Below are 18,956 nucleotides of genomic sequence, written 5' to 3' on the forward strand. Positions count from 1 at the left end.
CTGGTTGATGGAATTAAAATAAAAATATCCTCCCTGGAGGAACTGTGGAGTGAGCAACTGCTGTCAAAAGTGGTTTAGCACTAGAACACCTGGAACCTCAGCCAGTGAGCAGGTGTGTTTCTTCGGCAAAGTATTAGCAAATGTGCACTACTTAATATTTAAATTATTATAGAAAATATATTTATAATTAACTTATGATAAGAAATCTATCCTTAGAGAACTTTGATTAAAAATTAAACAGTGAACTTTATCCACTGCAACAGATGAAAGGAGGAACTAGACAAAGGGAAGCAAGAGAAACCACATGAACCCTGTAATACACTCCTAAATATATAAACCTAAGTGACACATTCTTTAGTTTCATTGCATTCAGAAACCTTTTTTATCATGGTAACAATTCAGACACTTTACATTCTGTAAGATAGAAAAAAAAAATATTAGCTGATCTCAATGGCTGCCATCTCTCAAACAGAGGGACCACCCCAAAAAATAATTCAGAACATCTCCTGATGAGAAGGAAATTGACACAAGGGCAGAAGCTGCTCACAAGACTTTAGAATTAGGCTACATGACTGGATCAAAGCAAACCTCTCTCTGGACCCAGACTACATCCAAAAAAAGTTTTGGTGAGACTGTTTCCTTCGGACACAAGGAAGGCTTCTCCAAGCTCTGAAATCCCACAACTAATTATAGCACTCCACATCCTTCCCCACCATCATCAACAGCAAAACCAGCTGCCAATCTGGGAGGTAGAAGAAGAATCTAATCTCCACTGTGCCACTACAGGCACCCCAAAAAAGGCATTCTTCTGCCTGTAGTTATGATCTGCCTGCCCAAACAACACGAAGTCCCATCAGCCAAGCAGCTCCTGCCAACACAAGCTGGGCTGCCAGGCGGTGCCACAACCGCGCCGGGCAACAGTGCCACATCCACGTCCAAACACAAAGCCTTAAACCAAGCCAGAGAAAGAAAAACAAAGCAGAAGGAGGGGGGGAAAGCAGAGGTAAAAAGGATTTGGACAAGAACACCCTCCTTTCCAGCTGCCAGCCTGAAGGTGAGCTGGTGTGGGAGCAGAGGTGACGGACAGCCCTCGGCCTCGCCTCACCCGCCTGACAGCGCCGCCGGCCCCGCGCCGCTGTTGTGAAAGAAAACCACGGTATTTGTGCAAGGCTAGTTGGTTCCATGTTAAGAAAACACATCTGAGCCGACAGTGCTTTGCTTTACCACATGCCAGCTTCATTCAGCTTCAGAGTCAGAAACCAGGACTCGGTCTCCTCACTGCCTCCACAGTTAACCAGCAATTTAGGACACGGACAAAGTCCTGAACGCCCCGATCTGTGAAAGGGCCACGCTGCCTCTAACAGAAAACTTCCTAGTCCGCTTTGCAAAACATGAGTGCCCAAAGAAGGAGGTCCCTAAGTGACAGGAATGACCGTGTTGGGTAACACTGTGTAAAGATGTATACAATAGAAGTGATACAAACAAAGAAATTCAAAGAAAGAGACCGGGAAGCAATCTTTGTTTTGGTGTGAACTGGTGCATCCCCGTGGCAGAGAGGTGAGAAACAGGAATGGGTGTTCATGGAGACCATTAATTTATTTAAATGTCACAACAAAGAGAGAATACTGTGACTAACAGACCCTGGGAGCTCCAGGCAGCTAAACCAATCCAAAGGATGACGGTTTATCAGAAAGGAAAGGCTGGTCAAAAGGAAGTAATGAAGCAGATATCCATCAAAGAACAAAAAGCAGGTCTGAGCACAGAGCCAGAAGCAAGACTGCACCAGAACTTACAAATGAAGTGTAAAACATCAGACTTGGCAATCCTGCTGCCAAGGAATTATTTACCACACCACGATCAATATTACAATACACACAGAGACGAGTATTTTTATCTCAACCTCCATTTGACCCGGTGGGAGCTACAGACACTTTCTCACACTAATTCACATACTTCAAGGAGAGTCAAGATGGGAAAAAAAAAAAAAAGAGTTGGAAGCATTTCAGGTTCTGTCTTATTTCAGCCCATTTTCACTGAATCATACCAAAATTATCTGAGGGAATAGTTAAGAATTGATTCGTGCTACCCAAGACCTGATCAGTAAAGCAAAATATTCAAGGATCGCGGGAAGAGGTTTTGTTCATGCATTGAGCCAAATCCTGGTTGTGCTGTCAGTCCTTTCAAGTCTTTGCTCTTCCTTCACTGCATCAAAAGCATCTCTTAAAAATTCCTCTGAAAAGCCTGGACAAGTGCCTGAACTTCCAAGATCTATTCTCTATAGCCTTGAGCAAGAGTGATGGGAAATAAGCTTTCCCTCTCAATGGCTACTTTTAAGTTAAAAAAAAAAAAAAAAAGGCAACCACTACTAGACCTATTACAAATTTGGAAACTGCAAATAGGGAAGGAGGGGAAGGCAATGGAGGGAGGAAGAAGAAGTCTAATTTTCAGACAATCAACTTGAAAAATCCTTACTTCAGTGAACTGGCAAATAATGTGTTCGACATCTTGCTTCTGAAACACAACCACGTTAAAGGGAAAAGGGTTAATTATATTCCTTATGCTCCAGAGTATTTCAACAGGCTTCGCATTATGTTCTTCTGAAGGGCAAGTTGTTCTTTTATTTATTGTTTAAAGCACAAACATAAACACGAAGTGTCCAACCCTAAGGTGGTGATTACCACTTTTACCTAAACAGAAATGCAGGGCTGCAGGCTTTCTCTGCTATGGAGCTTTTAAACCTGTTCTGTTCCTCTGACATTTTCCCCCCTCACTCTTCTCTGATAGAGATCACAAAAACAACTAAGACATCTGACATACAGGAGAACATCCTGCTGATTAAGAGAAAACAAGAGCACATTACTCTTGAGAGGATACAAAGCACCACTTCCTAATGCGTTCTACTCTGTCAGCACAACAGGCTTCTTGTCATTTCAAAGGGAAACTGGTCATATTGATTTTTCCAAAACACAAGTATTATAAAAATATTATCCATTTAATTGGTCTTAACAAAGTGCTCTTGTAGTGGGCACATCAACAGAGATCCTACAAAACAAGATATAAGGTGTCAAGGTGTGGCTGTAAGTATCTGAAGATGCTCTGCAAGCGGCAGCACTGAGAACTGCCAAGATCGCTCCTCATAAAGCTTCTTGCAGCTCCTCTAAACCTCAGTTCGACTGAGAGGTGTCTTTAAAGTGTGGCAGCTCTTACTCCTGAATTCACAACACCCTGAACAAACATCATACTTTGCTGAAAACCAGTGTCCTTTCCACGCCTCACCAAATTTCAACCATGCAACTCAGTGCTCCATGTTTGCTCAACTTTTTCTGGAGGAAAGGAAAGTTCTTTACACCCTCTCAGAGCAATTTATTCCTCTCGTTGTTCCCTTGCAAAAGCCAGACCAACTGAATCAGCTCCTCTGACTGAAAACCGCACACCCTGCCTGTCAGGAAGCCGGCAGGATTTTTTTTTTTTTTCCTGTTTTGTTTACAAATTCAAAAAATGAGCTGTTCACAGACAGGAGGGTCAGCCATCCCTTTTTCCCCCCACTCTCAGTTTTCGACAATCCTAATTATGGCAACACCGAGGAAAACTTGTAAATGCTTTCCAAGGAAAAGGTATATTTCTTCTTCTCTTGGTTCTTTATTTCTTTTTTAACACAGTATATGAGAATGTACAGCCAAGACAAGTTTCAGTGGTTCAAAGACCATCTGAAAAGTCAGGCAGAACACAGGTTGTTACTTCCCCTTTGAAAATACCCCTTCAGAAAGATTCTTTAAAATCTGAATTTTCTGAGGGATGCACCAGAAGAGCATCCTCCCACCTCCTCTTAGTCCTCCAGGGAACTAAACTAAGTTCTCTTTTCCTGAAGTGATAATTCAAGGCTTCTTTATAGCCTGCTTCCAGTATAACTCAGAACAGTGTACATCCTCCCTTTAATTTCTTCCAACAAATCCCCTTTCAGCAGAATTTACTCTCACATATGCAACGTGGGCAGAGTCTAGTAATGTGACTTAATAGTTCCTAACCAAAGGAAGAAAAGGTTCTGCTAAGAGTAAGTTCTAGGAAGGAAAAAAGACAAATTTTAAATCTTACCTGCACATAACCACAGTGTTTCTAATTAGTATCTGTCAAAAGAGCATTTCCATCACAAGAAAAGAACAAAGCTGCAGAATGACAGACGATTTGCCGTCCATCAAAAGGTAATTACAAACAACAACAGACACACAAAATGTTCTGTGTCCCACCCCACTGCTGCCCCTGCATCCCTCCTGTGCCACGGTGCCTTGCTGCAGAGGAGCAGGGCACTGCCACAGCAGCAGCACTGGGAGCACTGGGATTTCGGGGGAGAATGAATGGTCTGAGCCAAGCAACAGGAACACAGGCCAGTTAGAAAGAACTCCAGTACCGAGGAGACTCATGCAAACTTTAATCTTCAGCTTCTATCATTAGCCACTTAAGACACCTCTTCCCCCCACCTGGCTGCGGGGCGAGCGTGTCGGAGTGTGCGGATTGTCACTCCTGGAGGTAACTCAGCCCATCACTCACACACCTGCTCCCCCGGACACCCCTGTCCTGGCACCGGGGCAGCGCTGAGTTACTGCAGAGAGTCACTTCCACATTCCACCCTCGAACTCCCCTCCAAGAAGTGATCAGTCACTCTCAGCTTTCACACTTCAGTAATTTTGGAATCAACAGGAAATGGAGATCAATTGTGATTTTACTAACTCAATAGTGACTCATCATTCAACTCCCCGTAGCCTTTGAATTCATCTGTGAAGAGACGTGATAGCGAGGCCAAATTAAAAATAGCAAATCTGGCTCACTCACAATTAACACTCACTTGTCCATCAGATTTTCCCCGGATTGCGAAATTTTTGGGATTGCGACATTCTGACGGTTTTGCGTCAGATCCCGAACGCACTCACAATTTGTCTTTCTCATTTCAACCAAGAAAAATAATCAACGGCAAATTTTATTATACCAACCAACTGTACCACACCCTCTAACATCCATCCATCGCTCAATTTGAACACGTTTAAATAAGAGTTAACTCTGCCCATCAGTGTCCCCAGCTACTGACAACAAATCTTCTATTCTTCGTATTATGAAAACACTCTCAAATCATTAATTTCTTTCTGCTTACACAACCTTCAAGCCAAAGAAAAAAACCCCACATTTGCATGAAATCGAAAGTCAATAAAAAACAATTATTTCATTTACAAAAATAGAAAATCATTTTATATAAACCACTTAAATGCATTCTTCTAAAAATAAACTTAATTACAAATCTAACATGAAATTGTAACAGCATATATTAGGGCAAATGCCTACTGTAATTTAAATAAAATAAAAATAGTAAGCATATAATTTACACCCAAAAAAAAGCTGGGACTGGCGAATTTGCTGTTCAGCGCTCTCTTGGAGCCACCCTTTGATGCAATGCTCAGAGAGCTTTTACCTTCAACAGCTACTTCTGCAGTGCCTCATTTCAGGTTACTCCAACAGTTCAGTCCAACAAACTCTTAATCCCAAATTAAAAAGGACTCCCTGCATAGAAACCTGGGAAACAGTCAGTGGGCAAGATCTATGAACTCTAAACTTTTGAGAAACAATGACAAACTATTTTCTCTGTTTATTTTATTTTAATCATGCCTCTCCTTCACACTTGGAGTTTTAATTAAGTCTCAAAACCCAGATCTTCTGCATTTCAATTAAAATTCCATTTTCCATCCAAATAAAAAAATAACACAAATGAGAAGTAATCTACCAGAAAATACATCATTTGCCATTTTGTCACTTAAAAATGTGAAAATTAAGGATCTGAGCCAATGCATCCAAGGCATCTAATTATTTACATGAATTTCTAGAAACACAGTGCTATTCACTAGCAAAAAGGTCTGTACTTTCAAAAATGGTTGTTTGTGAATCAGAGTTCTAACAGCTGTCAGTCATTAAAAAAATCCAACTAAAAATATGCAAAATGAGATTAAAACTGTGTATTCAGAGCGAGCTCTTCCTGCTTGCTGTTGTAAGTCACTATGAAAACCATTTACTTCATCTCAAGAAAAGGAAAAAGAATACATACTAGTAGTGCTCTGAGGCCTTCATACTAAGGAAGAAATAAACATTGAAGGACAAATTGGACCAAAATTCACAACATTTTCACCAGAAGGTTGCAAAGCCACACAGTCCCATCCCCCTGGCCTCTCACAGTGCACTTCCATGAGAACAGAGGGGAATGCACACAACCAGGGTGTGCAGACATCCCAAATGGAGCATCCTTCCCTCCCCCTGCAAAAATCAGGAAACATGACATGGGAATTACATCCTCAGCCCCTTTGCTCTGCCCTTCTCCCCATGAAAACAGGATTCACCTCCTCCCATGCCAGCAGCTCTGGGAGAAGCTGCAAGGGCACTGAACACAAACTGGAGGCACGAGACACTGGGAGCAGGGACAGCCATGCTGAGCTCAGAGCAGCGTTTTGGCCCTGCACTGAACAAGGGCTGTGGCCACACGTGCAACAAGCAGGAAACACTGAAGAGCTGCACATTTCTGTGAGCAGCTGCTCCTGAAGGAACAGAAATCCTATGGAAGGAACGGAGAGCATCCCAGCACATCCTCGCTGCGAGGCCGAGCCACGCTCAACCCGCCTCAACTCTTGTTTCATTCTTGCTGCACATGACACCAGGTAATGTTCACAGCTGCCTGTGAAGACCTGGGTGTATTTTTAGTGTAATATACTATTCTCCTCATCAGTCAGCTGATGCCAACACCCCCATCCTCACACTTCTGTTCAGAGTACAGTCACAGAACGCCTGGCAAGGAGCAGCTTCCCAGTGAAAGTGCTGTCACCTGGATGACAGAGCCACACGAGCATCCCAAGTCTTGTCCCTGCTGCAGAAACTAAGCCTTTATCCACCCCCCAAGGGCAGCACTTTCTGTATTTTACAAATGGGGAGGGAAATACAGACACCTGGAGGAGGAATACAATTTCTTCAATACTGGCAGCTCTTGAAGCACGAGATGTGATCACTCCTTATTTTAGCATGCATGACTACCAATGCTCACACAAATTATCTAGTTCCTTTTAAAATCCTGTATTTAAAATTACAGTATTTAACTTGAGGCTTTTCTATCCAACTAGTGGATGGATAAAGGTGAATGCACTGGTAGCAACATCTTGCTATGCTTTATTTGCTCTTCGTTAAAAGGAAGACCCTTGCCTTGAATTTATACTTTTCAAAACAGTATTTAAACAAAAATCAAATCTGGAAAGAAAAACAAATGTGAACACAACTATGCAGCATTATGATACAGCATCTGATTGCCACATTGCAACTCTCTTTCCCTTCAACACTGCAATGTATTACAGACAAATTTAAAAATAAAGTCACTGATATCAACTACAAAGACACCAAGAAAATCCTCAGACAGTGCTGGCTTAGCCAGTGGAATGTGTAATTCTTGTCTACATACTATCACTTTCTTTCATGAAAAATACTGGAAATATCTTTTTGCCAGGTTAACCAACTCTGACTTCAATCTCGCTGACATTTCTTAAGTACAGCTGAATAATTCCATTCATATGCAAATGGTACAATAAATCGTGAGTAGCAGCATTTGCAGCTCCCTCACAGAGATGAGCATTTACTCTCCCCAAATTTCATCCACAGTGATGCACCCAAAATAATATCAGGCCCTAAAGGTACAGCCCCAGCGATTTGCAGAAGGAATATTTTCAGCCTTGATGTTGGTTGGGGGTTTTTTTTCACTTTGTGGGGTATTTTTAAATATTAAGGAGATGAAAGAATCAAGAACTGAGATTGCATCTGTTACCATCACAATTTAACCACAGTCCATGTATTTATACAGTGGAATCTCCAAAATAACACTGCATCTGTTAAGATGACAGTGATTTTCCATGGGCTGCGCTGTGCTGTAGCGGAGTTACTCTAAAGCTGTCGCTTTTGAAGTGCTGATTTCGATCCACCCCAAATTCTTTCTGTAATCTTCCTCAAACGTGTTGAATTATAAAGCTGTTGTGTTCCTCACTGTGGCTTGGGAACAACAAAACCCTCATACATCTCATCAGTGGGCATTTGGCACTGCAGCCTCACAGCTAATGCAACATGTTTATTTAAACAATGAACTACCCAAAGAGCTGCACAGCCCGTGTACAAACAGATGTGTGTTCCATGTGTGCTCTGCTGCAGCCCAGAACCTCCAGCACACACACTCCACTGCACTTCTCTGTCTGATTCCTGCAGGACAACTGCACTGACTTGGAAGGGCCTTTGCTCCTTCACTGGCCATTCAGAACCACAACCCAGCCAGGAATATCTAAGCTTGAATCTTAAAAGAGACTCTCACACCAGAATGTGAACATTCAATATGTATGTCGTGCCTCTTGTTGGGACAGTATAAATGAAAATATTTGTCCACGTAGTCAGTCTACTCCAATGTGACAAAAATATAAACATTTTATTAGCAGTCACGCAAAAAACGAAACAAACAAACCTTCAGTCACTCCCAGGCAGGACCCTGGCAGGCTCAAGTCAGTCTCTAACCAAGCCAAGTCTCAAGTTTGAAGTAACAAACTTGTTTTTCTTACACCCCACTGCTACTCTTCTCTACAGGGACAACTGCAGAGACCCCAGCTCCACCAAAGGCGTAGCTGCAGGGAAAACAACATCTCTTAATAACACAAATCCTCCACATCCAAGGTGCACAAGCAACAGGACTAACAACAGATTCTTTGACTTTTTGCATCCTCCTGCACATCCAAGTGGTCACATATCCTGTTTGTCTTCAGCTTCCCCCAGCCTCCCATCTCTCAGGCGTGAGGAAGAGGAGGAAAGTGCACAGAGTAACAGTAACTTACACAGGTGGATATTCACTCATTCCATACATCACAGGACACACAGTGTTTGCAAGGGACCAATAATTGACATCCATCTCACAAACAAACAACATGACAAAAGCTTCGGCCACAATGAACTGAAAGATGATGTTAACTGCAAGCAGTACAGCATCACAAGCTGCTTCGTCCTGCTGGGGCTCAGAACAACCAGAGAGAAGCAACAGCTGATCCAGTAGTGGAAGTCAGGCTCTATCACAATTCCAGTGATTCTATCCAAACCAATCCATGCTATGTAAGTCCAGCAGTATTCTGGAGAACAAACCAAATCCCCAGAGGGACACACTGAATTGACTAAGGAAGACAACAACTGATCTACACACCAAAAATCCCAAAAAAGAGAAAAAAAGAACACAATAAAACTAATTCCAGCCCTGGCAGAGCACAGAGACACGGCAAACAAGGAATTTCCATTGCCATTTCAACCCTTCACACTTCAGCCAGGTGTTACTCCGAGGTCAGCTGCCCGTTCCTACCGTGCAGGGCTGGCTCCTCACTCCCTGCCCAACACGAACAGAGTGCACTCTACAAACCTTTCCAGCCTACTCTCACACAGACATACCAAGGGGATGTGAGAAGAGCAGCACGGGAGTAAAAAGTACTACTTGTAGAAGGTCAAAATGTGGAGACAACTCCAAACTGAAGCCAATGGAAATAAGGAAAGCAGCCCAGCGAGATCCAGGATAAAACCCTTCCCTGCAAGCACAAGCCAATTCTCTTGTAAGAAGTTGGTTATAGACAGTTTCCAGGGGCAGCTGTCACCAGATCTTTCTCCAAAATGCTGTATCCCTTTGACTAAGGCTTAAGATTTGAACTATCCCTGTCTACAAGAAGACCTTCCACTTTCAGAAAATCCTGCAATCATTTTTATGGCTGCTCTATCACACATCATTATGGGGGCTTTTTCCTCTATCCCATAAACTCCTTTGGGAGCTTGCTTCTCAATATGATGAGCTGCCTGTCTACAGAATCATGAAAATCAGCACTGAGTCAATTTATGTTTGGGGAAGCTGTTTCTGCATCCAAGAGACCTGGAATTCTCTTTCCTCACCAAAAACGCGCTCCAAACACAATGGCTCAGCTCTTGCAAACTTCTCCTGGAAGATTTCTCAAGCTGAGTACCACGATCCGTATGCAAATCAGACACCGGGTCCCACTAAGTACAAGCACCTTGCTAGAACAGCTCTTACAAACCCACAGCAATGCTAACAGGGAAGAGTAAATAAAACAAAGCGATGCCACCCTAACCTCAGCAACACACAGCAATCAGCAGACCCTTTCAACTGCTGCGCTTAAACTTTTCAGCCCATAAACGCTCTCCCTGTTTCAGCAGAAATGCGTCTGTAACTAAAAACAAAGCGAGCACCTTGGTCCTCCCTGCAGCTTCGTCTCATCTGTCTTACACAAGAAGTGCCACTACACCACAGTTTGAAGATAATGATGTACTCTCGCTAGAATCACACACTCAGCTGCAGTTACCTACTGTATTCCAGTAGTAACAAATGCGAGAGATACTTCAAAGAGCACATTATCCCAGCTCTAATTTATGCATGCTCCCTCTTACCATCAAGCCATTTATTTTAAACCTGTCAGATATACTTGTAACATAGCATCATGAATAATTTAAAAAGTAATCTGTATAAACCAAGTTTATAAACTTAACAGCAGGTACAGTACCTTTCATTCAAGCAGACTGCTCTCTGATAAAGTACAAGGGATCTTTGACTACTTCAGCATGTATTCATTTCATGCATTCTGAACTTCAAAAAATTCTTCTTTCCTGCCTCCAATCAAACCCTCTGCTATTTGAACAGTATTCTGTAAGGAGCTCACTTAAATGAGTAGTGTAATAATTTGCAAATTGTTCATATTAAAGGAAAAAACTACAAAGCTGCTGGAAACAGTCAGTAAAAATGACCCATCACCAATTCAACAGCAGGGGATAACCACTTGTGTAAAGTTTGCCTCCATCATTAAAACCTCTTAATATTTCCTGCATCTGCCTGATATTGTCACTTTCAGACACTGCTCCCAGCACAGGCAGAAGGGATGTTCGACAAAGAACTCCAAAAAAAGCCCACCTGTTAAGAGAAAGTGTTTTGATCAGTTGATGCTCACACTTCCAAGTAAACAGAGCTATCTTTACAGCATGTAATGGCACCAATAAGGGGCTGGAGATAACATTCCCTGACCGGTCACAGAGCCATTGCAGCAACGTGCACCTCGCTGGCAGCACAGGCAAACAAACTCATTCGGCCAGGGGAATGGCCCAAACACACCTCCACAAACCAAAGCAGGGCACACACACCGCACTTCTAAACTGTGGTGGTAAAGCACATACACGAGGAGCACAACTGTTTCCTGCTTTAGAAGATTTATTTGTATCATGGACAATTTTTTTGAAGTCAATGAAACAGTCTTAAAAATCAACCTGGTCAGCACTTCAGTGACAGCGGGAATTACTGCTCTAAGTTATTATTATTATTAAAATGACTTTGTGCTGCTGCAAAAGTGTGCATTTGATATTCTACCCAATTATTTACTAGTGGATTGGTCCTCTAAGGGAATAAACCTAGTACTTTATTGGGGCACAAGATCCATTTTCCTCAGACAGGTCAAAGAAAACAGTCTCATTGAAAAAAATTCTCTGGGAAGTTGCTGAAATATACAAATGTCTGTTTCTGCTCATACCATCAAGTTTACCAAGAAAGAAACAGACTAACTGGAAATGTACATTCCAAAACAAACAAAAAAATACAATTCTGTTACATTAAAGCTCAGGAGTCATATGCAAATCAATCTGTAAATAAAGAAACAACAACTTTGCTTTTCAGCACATTTTAAACAATCTTGTGCCACAACAGCAACTTCCTGAGGATATCAACACTGAAGAAGTTAATTGGTGTCTTGCAAGATATCCTAAGGGAACGGCTCATGTTTTGCATTTGCAAAGGTTAGAAAGCAAAACTTTCAGCGATAAGGGTGAGTTAAACCTTCACAACACACTTAGGTTTGCCAAAATGCATCTCCTTAATTAATTAATAAGTCAAACTGTTATCAAACTTAATGAGCAAAACCAACAAGTCCTGTCCAAAGGAACCAGAATCTATCTTTGAGCTTGAGGACTCGGTACAGCTGTTTGCAGAGCACAGGAACATATGAATGAACACTGTGTGCTGCTGATCATTTGCCTGTCCTCAAAGTTTCACTCAGACAGTTCTGGACACAAAAAAAGACAAATACAGTACTCCAGAAATCAGTCCAGATTGTACCTGTCATGACTTGGCTAACAGGGAAAAAAAGCAGCCCAAAAAAACCACACACAAGACAGGCTGGCTAACAACCACCAATGTGTCTTCATCAACTGCTGTTTGTTGAGTTCTGCTTTTGTACAATAAAAAAAAAAAAGTGAAACTATTCTTTTTTAAGTGGCTTTCATAAATCATAAAAACTAATCCAACTAACCTACACAAAGAAGCTGTCTATACAATTTACAGTGATAGAAAAATTATACATGTCAAATAGATCAAAATACTAAAACAGTATTTCTACCTTTCAAACACATCACTGCATTCCCAAAGTCTTTCTGCACATAAACTCTTAAAAGCAGCACGTTCCATTAGCACCAAAGCCCAGAAACCTTAAAAGCTCAGCTCTGTCAGGAAGATCCAAATTAAACTGCAACTACAAATCTGCAACAACTTTAATTATGAGACTCCCAAGACAATTAGCTAAACTGCAGCTTTTTTTTTTAAATTTAGCATCCACAATAGTTTTCAATAATAAACTGCAGTTTACCCATTCCTATGTACGTAATCACATATAAATAAAAAACAGCTGCTACTTGATAACATCCGAAAGCATTTCCAAATGTGAAAGCTTTACACTGAGATGCAAGTAAGAATGTATTTAATTTCATAAACCAAAGTTCCAGGAATTTTTTTCAGTTGCCATCCGCTTTTCAAGTTCAATAATGCTCATGAAGTTCATTAATTTAACTACAGATAATTCAGATAAATACATTAACTTCTTGAAAATAATTTAATTCAGCACATTTTGTAAGTTATGAACTTTAGAGCCATTAGAGATGATGAGCTAGATAAGTTGTTTGCTGTGTGGGATCACAAAGTTAACATCCAGTGTGAGAAAAACAGGTTTCCTGCATGGGTTATTGCCTCTCTCTCTCCCTCTCTCTCTCAAAGTTCAGGACCATAAACAAACTTCTCTACAATGAAGTTTGCGGTAGCTCACAATTCACACAGGTGGAATATACACACAATATAATTAATCATTTAACAAAACTGCCTCTTCTGCTCTCACTGAGATAATCGTTCCAGTGATCACTGGTAAAATCTACCTCAGAGTAAAAAGAAAACAGAAATTACTGGGGAAGAGAAAAGGCATTAGTTAAACATGAACTGAAATTATCCTTTAAAGCTAATAGTTTCAGCCCTGAAATGGATTTTAATTTTAAATGTTAGATGCTCAAAAAAAATTCTCCTCCAAGAGCTCCTTAGTAAATTGCCAGTTTAGCAGAAAATTAAACAGGATTTGAAACAACTTTTCCCATGGTAACACATACTGATAGAAATTAATTATTTACCAATGAAGAAAGATTCAAAAATCATCACGTGGATGCTCTTTAACATTAGATTTTGTGCGTATCTTTCGAGATGAAAACAATTTCAGCATCACTGGCGTGTGCTTTAGCTATACCCTAGAATTAGTTTGGAGGAAAAACACGTCAGGGAAAAGCTGACATGAAAATTAACACAGTAGTTGATCATATCTGAGCAATTTCCCTATTAAACCAAATAAATGATGTCTTCTGTTGTGCTGAAGTCAATCTAATTGATCTGTCTTCTTGCTCTCGGCAGCCCCTTCCTTCCCTCACTTCTCAGAACATAAAAACTAAGTTAAATTTTCTTCACTTTACACACACAAAACCCCCCAGTGCTGGTTCAACACTGAAACTTCCAACACACCCTTTTTCCACACCCATCCCTCTGCTTCCTCACGTTCAACACATTTTGCCTGATATTAGCTAAGTCCCTTCCATTTCCTAACCCTCTCCGTTTCTGACTCACACAAGCCTTTGCTCCAGTTCTGGTTTGCAAACCAGGAGTCCAACCCAACACAATCAAAAAAAGGTCCAAGTAGTGCCTGGCTCACTCTCCCTGCCCCGGACTCCAGGCACCATCACTCCCTGCACACTTCCCTCCTCTCCCCTTTCTGCTGAACCCCCCTGACGCCAATTCCTCACTGGCTCTGGCATTTTCTACTCACAGCCCAAATTACAGCAGGAATTATCCAACTCCCGGTTACCAACATTCCCTAACCACTGGGCGTACAGGAAAATGCTGATGCAAAGGCGAGGTGTGTGTAACGCAGACACTCAGCAGGTCATGAGGGCTTCACTAAGCAACCTGGGAGAGAGATTAGGCATCAGCATGAGCTACTGCTCATTATCAGAAACACAACATCCAGCCTGGATAGACAAACAAAAGCTCGGCGCTGACATGAGCGGACCCATCAAGATATCCATCAATCTGAAGTATTATCACACCTAAAACTATTATTTTCCTTCTAAGTGTTTAACCCGTTCCCTCCTAGACATTCCCTCTGTAAATACACTGAAAATCAACCCCCCCCATCATGCTGTAGGGAGAAAAAGAAGAAAACACACCGTGTTTATGCCTCATCCTAAACCCACCCCCAGCATCAAACAGCCTCCAACAGTTGTAGAATTACACATCAAACGCACGGGTACAGCACCACAAACTCCAGCTTAACGAAAGGTCTTCTCATTTCCATTTTTGTGCCGTTCTAACACAATCTCAGGGAATTCTCAGCATTTTTTAATGACTTTTTCTGAATCAGAAGCTCTCCACTGAAGCTACGTGCATTTTAAAGAGGTTTCTGTCACATAATTTTATATAATTTTATATAATTTAGCATTAAAGGGATGGGTCTCTCCCCTCCAGTTGTAACTCCTTTGTATTCCTATTTAGGAATGCCTTGCTTGTTTGACCGAAAATGGAAGTGCCTTTTAGCTATGACACAGTATATATGAAAAACAAATAAAAATTAAGATTAATCTTCCTTCCACTATTGTGGGGAGAGAGAAGAATATGAAGAGATGTAAAACATCTGCTCTGGAGATCATTTTTCCCCCTAACAGCAAAATTCTTTCAGCAATAACTCGTGAAAACAAAGGCTATTAAACTGTAAACTACAAAGACAATCGATTAGAGGCAGTATTCAGCTAAGACAAGTTTTTCAGCATATCTTCCCTTATTTAAATGCCTGGATCTTCTTCAGAAGATATTTCATTCGGGATGCTCATTTTAGGTAAGTGGTAACCACAAACACTTCAGAGGACTAGAACCTAAAATCCTAACATAATCTTCCTGCATTACTTCATTGCCAGAGCTGGGTGAGCATTTTTATTTCAAGGTACTTTGTACCAGGTAAGACAAGGAAAACAATTCTAAGTGTGTATCCTAGCAGCTTAAGAATGCACCAAATCTCCTCCTCCTCCTGCTCTGTTTCTCCACGCTACTGGATCCTTTGTAAGCCCTTCCCTGAAGAAGGGCACGGGGGTTTTGTTTTTAAACTTAAAGATTAATCTTCCCTCTTGAAAACAGCTCTATCCAAAAAGTTCAACTCATGGAAGTAAGACTGCAGCTCTCCAGTCCTGGCTGGCCCAAAAGCCTAAGCTGGGCCTTCATTTGAAAGGAGTTAACAGGCATTTACTGCCTAACGAAACATAATTATTACTCAACATGCATTACAGGCTCCGTCTATGTGCTTCTTGCTCACTTATCTTTTTTTGTGTACTTAGCCTCACTGCCAGTGCATCCAAAGAACTTCCCTTTCTTTTCAATCTGAAACCACTTCTTTTAGAACAGCCCTCCTGCCTCCTAAATTCTTTCCCTTTACATTTAAAATGGAGAAATTTGATCTCCTCGTTCCTTCCCTCCAACAACGCGTATCTTTCCGAAAGGGAGAGGCACACAACAACAGCTCCAGGAGGGTACTGAAAAACACACGGCAGAAGAAATTAAAGCATCAGGATGCAGTACAGGAACATCCCTGTTTCTGCAGACGCTGAAGGAGAGGGAGCACTGTTTAAAATGGTCGGGCTCCAAGGCACGTTTACCATCTCCCCGTCCACAGAGATACTCCAGGAAACAAGGGAAGGCTAATTTCATGCAAGAGATCCTCAATCCAGCGTGAGCCCGACATACCAGGAGAAAACCGATCAGCCCCGGGATTAATCCGGCGATGATTGCAGTGTAATCAATGGCAGCGCAGCCCTCCCTGCCCCCTCGATTCCCCCTGCGCCCGAGAGGGGCGGGCACTGCAACACAATCACAGGTTGGAAAGGCACGAAAACAAAGTCGGGGCTCCGGCAGCTCCCGAGCGAGGCGGGCGGCCGCGGGGATGGGCTGAGGATCGCGGCAGCAGGAGGGAGCGGGGCCCGCGCCCCGATCCACGTTCTCCCGGTGTTCCCGGTGTTCCCGGGGAAGCGGCTCGCGCGCTGCTCCAGCCTCGGCGCTGGGTGCAGCACGGCCGCTTAGGAAAATGCATCACCCCTAAGATCGCAGCGCGTTCGGCCATCAAACCTTTCTATTTAACCACAAACGTAAGGCGTCAAAGTGTGAATTAATTTTTTATTTTTTTTTTAATTAACGGCAGCCTGTGACCTTTAGATTGCGGGATGCCGCCGTAATTCCGCACCCCGCGCACAGCGAGTGAAACCCCTCCTCGGCGGTAAAGCGGCAATAAAAGGCAAGGCGTTCATTTCCAGGAATTCCTCACTCACTACGGCAGGTTATTGCATACAGCCTCTAAATATTGACAGAGATCAAGCTCCTTCCATGCGGGGAAAGCGAGCGGCGTCCTTCCCAGCCTGCGAGTGTTTACTACGCAGCTCGCAGCCCTGGCTGCGGCGTCTGAGCGCTGCCCCGCGCTCGGGGGGGACACAAAGGAGGGGCACGGCCCCCTCCGCCGGGCTCGGGGCTGCGGTGCTGCCGACCCGTGTGTACAAGCAGGCAGCCGCCTCCCGGGAAGGAAGGCGGGCACGGCAGGGAGGGAGACGCGCGGCCCCGGGTTGTTAAACGTGCTCGAGGAGCAGACGCGTAACAGGAGGAAAACACGCAGAGCCCCGCGGGCAGGGGCGAGACCCGCTCGGCGCCGCGGCGGGAAACGGCGCGAGCCCCGGGAGCCCCCCTCACAGCCACGGGCAGGGAGCCCCTCACACGGACCCCGGTACGAACGGGGAGCCCTCACAACCCCCCCAAGGACAGGGAGCTCCTCGCACACAGCTCAGCCACGCAGGGAAGCCCCTCACGCACACACACACACGGTGAGGGAGCCCCTCGCACAGGGAACCCCCTCACATACACAGGGAACCCCTTCGCACACACAGGGAACCCCTCCGGCAGCCCCCTCACACACACAGGGAGCCCCTCACACACACACCCAAACACAGGGAGCCCCTCACGCATCCACACACGCAGGGAGGCCCCCCCGTCACCAGCCCACTCACACACATTCATACAGGGACCCCCCCTCACATACGCGCACAACACCCACATAAACACACACACACACACACACACACACACGAGCGCACATTAACAGAATAACATTCCCCCCACACACACAAACACAGGGACCCCCTCACGCCCCCCAAACACACACAGGCAGCCGCCGCCCTCGCCCCCTCCCCGGCAGCCCCTCACTCGGGGGCTCCCGCACGGCGGGGTCCCTCGCCGCACCCCCCGGGCACGCACTGTACTCACTTTCCCCATTTGTTGGCCACAGACAAAGTGCGGCGAAGACGAGCAGGAACCCCCAGACGACGGCGAGGGACCCTCCTCCAGCGCCAGACTTCATTCCTCTTTCTTTAATTGGACAAAATCCCCCTTTCCGAAAACAAAACAAAGCAAAAAGAAGTCCAAAATTGTTCGCTTTCTTTCCTCTCGCCGTCCTCTAAAAATAACGAGCGGCGGAGGAGCAGCGGGGCAGGGTAAATAAATCCACGTTGCCTCAAGAAATGAAGGGAAAAAAAAAAAAAAAACCACGACCCTTCGGAGCGGCAAACCGGAGGGTTGTTGAGGTCCCTGGGTGTTGATCTTCCGGAGCAACCACACCAAAAATACACAGATATTCACGATGTATTAACGGCAACAACAACAAGGCATGGAAGCCCCGGGGCGACGCTGTCTCCGGGGCGGCGGGGCGGGCTCGGGGCGGCGGGCGGGGGGCGCCGCCGTCTCCCCTCAGCGCTGGCTGCGGTGGTACATCGTGCACAGGAGCCGCAAACACGAGGCACATCGGGGCTGGCAGTCGGCATCTTCAACCTCCATTTTCAAACACCGCACACACGCACACACACAGAGACACAAAAACTGGGAGGGCCGCGGAGGGAGGGGAAGGGGGGGGGGCGCGACCCAGACAATCCTATTACAAAACAACAACAGCTCCGCCGTCCCCCCGCGCGGGGACGGGGCTGCCCCGGCGGGATCCCCGCGGCTCCGCTCCCCGCTCCGCCGGGGAGGTTGGGGGGGACACCCCACGCACAACCACCACCCACAACAACACCGCCGCCGCCACCACGAGTCCGGCTGCCTGCAGAGGCTCGAAATGCAGAATTTGGGTCGAAAATGAATTAAAAAGGCTTCCCCCCTACTCCTCCTCTTCCTCTCCTCGGCGCGGCTGCCACAAGCTCCTTCTCAAAAAAAAAAAAAAAAAAAAGAAAAAAAAAAGGAAAAAAAAAAAGAAAAAAAAGCCGAATCCAGGACACACACACAAAGCAGCAGCAGCGGCAGCAGCAGCAGCAGCAGCAGCGGGGCGAGCGGAGCGCTCAGCACCCCGCCTCCTCCCCCCGCAGCTCTCCTCTTCGCATCCCTCCGAGCCGCCTTGCCATCGCGGCGGGGGCGGGGGGGAGGAGGACGACGACAACAACAACAACAACAAAAACCACCCAGCGAATTTGTAAATCCTTTTCCTTTTTTTTTTTTTTTCTTT

General features: G+C 44.4%; 1 protein-coding gene across 2 annotated transcripts in view; it reads right to left on the reverse strand.

Moving 5' to 3' along the window:
- The window catches only part of IGF1R (insulin like growth factor 1 receptor), a 170,004-nt gene extending 151,850 nt beyond the window's left edge, over window positions 1-18,154 (reverse strand). For both annotated transcript variants that reach the window (XM_064389059.1, XM_064389058.1), the window contains exon 1: window positions 17,729-18,154. In XM_064389059.1, the coding sequence (XP_064245129.1) occupies window positions 17,729-17,822 (94 nt within the window). In that variant the 5' untranslated portion in view covers window positions 17,823-18,154. The remainder of the gene's footprint in view (window positions 1-17,728) is intronic.
- Between the last annotated feature and the right edge of the window lie 802 nt (window positions 18,155-18,956).

The sequence above is a fragment of the Passer domesticus genome, chromosome 14 (assembly GCF_036417665.1).
Source record: "Passer domesticus isolate bPasDom1 chromosome 14, bPasDom1.hap1, whole genome shotgun sequence".
Taxonomy (NCBI): domain Eukaryota; kingdom Metazoa; phylum Chordata; class Aves; order Passeriformes; family Passeridae; genus Passer; species Passer domesticus.